This window comes from Aureococcus anophagefferens (genome assembly GCF_000186865.1).
Source record: "Aureococcus anophagefferens unplaced genomic scaffold AURANscaffold_6, whole genome shotgun sequence".
NCBI classification, from domain to species: domain Eukaryota; class Pelagophyceae; order Pelagomonadales; family Pelagomonadaceae; genus Aureococcus; species Aureococcus anophagefferens.
In genome coordinates, this window is record NW_008705566.1 from 187,595 (window position 1) to 192,347 (window position 4,753).

Sequence of the window (4,753 nt, forward strand, 5' to 3'; positions counted from 1 at the left end):
GCAACATGGACGGACCGCCGCGACGGTTTACGGACCCGCGGCGACCTCCGGACGCGTCCAGCGCCGCCCGCTGCTCGGCCGCTCCCGCAGGCGGTTTCCGAGGCCGTGTGCGCCGTCGCGCGCACGCCGTTTCCAGCGCTCAAAAGTGGCACGCGACCGCGCAGGGACTAGTAGACGCGGACGGAAGCGACGCGGGGATCACAGGCGGCCTCATACGGCCTGTGGCGCGGCGCGAAGCCCATATTGAGGCTAATCGTCCGAGAGGTTTGGGTGTGCTCTGCCGTGGCAGCTCTCGGCTGCAGCGACGCGCCGCAGCGACGCGCAGCACCGCAGCATGCATCTCTCCATGCTGCGTCGCGCGCGACCGCTGCTGCCGCGGCGCGCGCTCGCGTCGTCGAACGCGCCGCGCATCAAGGCGCCCATCGGCTGGGGCGGCCTGGCGCTCGTGGGCGCCGCCGGCGGCGGCCTCGCGGTCTACTACAACGTCGAGAAGGAGAAGCGGCAGACGGCGGCGGCGAAGAAGCAGACGACCTACGGCGTGCCGAGCCTCGGCGGCCCCTGGACGCTCGTCGACGCCGCGGACGGCGCGGCGGTCACGGACGCGAGCTACCGCGGGTCGTACGTGCTCATGTACTTTGGGTTCAGCAAGTGCCCGGACATCTGCCCGGCGGAGCTCGTCAAGGTCGGCGACGTGCTCCGGCGCCTCGACGGCCTGGCCGGCGCGCCGGCGGTGAAGCCGCTCTTCGTGTCGCTCGACCCGAAGCGCGACTCGCTCGAGCAGCTGAGGGCGTACGCGTCGGACTTCGACCCGCGCGTGTCCTTCCTCACGGGCACGCCCCAGCAGCTCAAGGCCGCCGCCAAGGCCTACCGCGTCTACAGCTCCATCTCCGACGACGACAAGGACGCCGACGACTACCTCATCGACCACAGCATCGTCCTCTACTTCCTCGGCCCCGACGGCAAATTCCTCGACTTCTTCACGCAGGCGACGGAGCCGCCGACCATCGTCGAGAAGATCTGCGCCCACCACGAGGCGCTTAAGTAGGGTAGCGGTGGTGGCTCGGCCTCGACGTGCGCCCGGGCTGCAGCGGCTCCTGCGGCCGTCGCCGGCGGGACGCGCCGTCGCCGAGAAGAACAAAGGCTTGTCAAAGCTCTCCTGATTAGTCTCCTGATTAGCACGGCAGCGACGGCGCGGGCGCGGCGGCGTCGACGGGCAGCGGGAACGCGCCGTAGCGCTCCCGCGTCGCGGCCCAGAGGGCCGGCTGCTCGCGCGCGATGGCGACGCAGCAGCCGAGGACGTGCTCCGCGAGGCCCTGGGCGAGGCGGACGACGTCGGAGCCGGGCGCGGGCGCGGGCGCGGGCGCGGCGACGGGCGCCGCGGCCGCCGCCGCGGGGGGCCGCGCGCGGCCCGAGCTCCGCGCGGCGGGCCGCTCGCCGAAGCCCCGGCCGGAGGCGCGGGGCGGGTCGCCGGCGAAGCTCCGCGCCGACGCGCGGGACCGCGCCGTCGACTGCGGGCTCGCGTCGCGGGACCGGGGCGTGCCCGCGGGCGACGCGGCGGGGCCCGGCGCGCGGCCGCGGCCGCGGCCGCTGCGCGCGCCGCCGCGCTTGGGCTTGCCGCCCGGCGGGCGCTTGGGCCCGTAGGCGTTGGGGACGTAGGCCGGCTCGGGGATGTTGTTGTGGGGCCCGTTGATCGGCCGGTGCACCAGGGCGTCGCGCTTCCGCGCGGCGCGCGCCGCGGCCTCGGCCTTCTCGGCCTTGAGGGCCATGCGCTCGCGCACGGGCGTCGCCGGCCGCACGCAGAGCGCGAGCTGGCGCCAGGCCTCGGCGCGGAGCTCGCGCGTGACCGCCGCGGCGTCGCCGGCGCCGGGCGGGCCGAGCACCTCGCGGCGGACGCCGAGCACGTCCGCGGCCTCGTCCAGCGGCAGGCTCAGGCGGTGCCGCTGGCCCCGGCCGTGGTCCACCTCGAGGAGGAGCTGGGTCGCGCTCGACGCCTTGACGGTGACGCAGCAGCGGATGCCGTCGATCGTCAGGTGTTCGCGGAAGAGCACGTTCGGCCGTTTCGACGACCGGTGGAACTGGGCGTCGCGGGGCTTCGTGATGATGCCCCGGGTCAGGTTCGACGGCTCGAGCGTCGGCAACACCTCCTCCGCCGGCGCCGGCGCGACGCCCTCGGCGAACGTCACGTCCTTGCCGCCGCCGCCGGGCCGGCGCCGCGCGGCCGCGGGCGCCGCGGACGCGGGCGTCGACGCCGACGGCTCGCGGCTCCCGGGCCGCCCGGGCCGCCGCCGCCGCTGGCCCGGCGGCCGCGGCCGGTGCTTGTCGGCGACGACGACGCCGCGCACGCTCTCGAGGCGCGTCGCCATGGCGACGTTCTCCTGCTCGATCTTCTCGGCGCACTCCTCGCGCCAGCGCTGGTGCATGCCCTTGTCGTGGATGATCGCCGGCTCCTTGTCGATGAGCAGGTGCGGGTTGTTCATCCATCCCGTGCGCATGGTGCCGTGTGCGAGAGCGCCGCCCGGGGCTGCCCTCACCGCGGTCGGTTTTGGCTGCCCCGGGTGGGTACATTGAGGGGAAACACCGGCTCGAGAAGTTTGCACTCGCGGAAATCGACAAGGCGCCCCTGCTTTCGACACCAGTCGTCGTCTAGTGCGACGTGTTAAGCAATGTTCATGCAGCGGGCACTGAGCCGCGCCGCGCGGCCGGCGGCGTCGTCGGCGCGGTCCATGAGCGCCGTGACCATCGAGTTCCCCGGCGCCTACGCGACGCACCGCTGCGAGGCGCCGGACGCCGTCGCCGAAACGAGCAAGGAGGAGCTCCTCGAGTGCGTTCCACCGCCGAGAGAAACGCGACGCACACCCCTCACCCCCCTAGGTACTTCAAGACCATGTACACGATGCGGCGCATGGAGATCACCTGCGACAACGAGTACAAGGCGCGGACGATCCGCGGCTTCTGCCACCTCTACGACGGCCAGGAGGCGATCGGCACGGGCATCAACGCGGCCCTGGACCTGGAGGACTCGTGGATCACGAGCTACCGGTGCCACTGCATCATGCTCGCCCGCGGCGGCACCGTCGAGGGCGTGCTCGCGGAGCTCATGGGCAACGCGCACGGCGAGACGGGCGGCAAGGGCGGGTCGATGCACTTCTACAACAAGGAGCAGAACTTCTACGGCGGCCAGGGCATCGTCGGCGCCCAGGTGCCCGTGGGCACGGGCCTCGCCTTCGCCAACAAGTACAAGACGCCCCTCGGCGAGAAGATGCCCGTCGCCATCGGCTGCTACGGCGACGGCGCGGCGAACCAGGGCCAGATCTGGGAGGCGGCGAACATGGCCGCGCTCTGGAAGCTGCCCATGATCTTCTGCATCGAGAACAACCAGTACGGCATGGGCACGTCCATCTCCCGGTCCTCGTCGAACAACGACTACTACACGATGGGCAACCTCATCCCGGGCATCAAGATGGACGGCATGAACGTGCTCAGCGTCCGCGAGGGCATGAAGCACGTCAAGGACTACGTCGGCTCGGGCAACGGGCCCATGTACGTCGAGATGTCGACCTACCGCTACCACGGCCACTCCATGTCGGACCCGGGCACGACGTACCGGAACCGCGATGAGATCGCGGCGATGCGGTCCACGCGCGACCCCATCGAGCACGTCAAGAAGATGCTCGTCGACCACACGGACGCGACGGAGGAGGAGCTCAAGGCCATGGAGAAGGTCATCCGCAAGGAGGTCGCGGACGCGTGCGACCGCGCCAAGGCCGGCGCGCCGCCGGACTCCATCGCCGACCTCACGAACAACATCTACCTCACCGAGGACGGCAAGAGCGAGCCCCAGGCCTACATCCGCATGCCCGACTACACCAAGTCCATCCGCCAGTAGGCGGCCACCGGCGCGACTAAGGAATCCGACGCGAGGGACCCGCGGACGGCGCACGTCGCAACTTACGTCGCACCAGAGGGCCCACGCCGGCACGTTCAGCCTCACCGAACCGTTACTCCGTCTTCGGCATCATCGCGGCCTTGGCCGCGGCGATGATCTCGACGTGGATCGACTCGCCGGGCCGCGCGTTGAACCGCGTGAGCAGCTCGAGGCCCGCCGGGTCCGTGTGGAAGTGCTGCACGAGGAGCGCGAGGAGCTGGAGCTCGCGCGCGTCGAGGGGCGCGGCGCCGCGCGCCGCGGCGCCGCCGAGCATGAGCGCGAGGTCGTGGCTCGCGAGGAGCTCGTCGAAGTGCTGGAGGACGACGGCGACGGGCGCGTCGGCGCCCCTGGCGCGGTAGTCCGACAGCGGCGTCACGAGGAGCGATAGTCCGCGCCACTGGCCGACGTAGAGCCGCCACTCGTCCTCCTGCGGCATGGGATACAAAAAGAGCGGCGACTCCGCCGCGCGCGCGGCCATGCCGCGCCAGATCGAGCCCGGGATCACGGCCGACACGGTGCCGGGCGACGTGCTGTAGCGCGCGCGCCAGAGCTCGCCGACGGCCTTCGCGTCCAGCGCCGCGAGCTTCGCGACGTCGACGCCCTGCGCCAGCGCGACGGGCGCGACGGGCGCCGGCGGCGCGGCCCGCGCCTGCTGCTGCTGCATGAGCGCCAGGCGGCTGCGATACGTCGCCGGGTCGCGCTGCTTGAGCTCGGAGAGCGTGTCGCCGTATTTCACAAAGTAGGGATTCGTCGCCAGCGACGCCTCGAGGGCGGCGAGCTCGTCGGCGAGCTCGTCGAGCTGCTGCGCCATCGGAGAGCAGCTCTCCA

General features: G+C 72.2%; 2 protein-coding genes across 2 annotated transcripts; both read left to right on the forward strand.

Moving 5' to 3' along the window:
- Positions 1-487: 487 nt before the first annotated feature.
- AURANDRAFT_7053 (hypothetical protein) lies at positions 488-1,027 on the forward strand (the record flags this gene model as incomplete). The annotated part of the gene is made up of 1 exon (XM_009037142.1): positions 488-1,027. A coding segment is annotated over one exon (540 nt), but the record flags the coding sequence as incomplete, so codon positions are not given.
- A 1,594-nt stretch (positions 1,028-2,621) lies between these two features.
- Positions 2,622-3,919, forward strand: AURANDRAFT_53060 (hypothetical protein; the record flags this gene model as incomplete). The annotated part of the gene is made up of 2 exons (XM_009037186.1): positions 2,622-2,821; positions 2,872-3,919. The coding sequence occupies 2 exons, from the start codon at positions 2,664-2,666 to the stop codon at positions 3,884-3,886; spliced, it is 1,173 nt and encodes a 390-aa protein (XP_009035434.1).
- Positions 3,920-4,753: the final 834 nt, after the last annotated feature.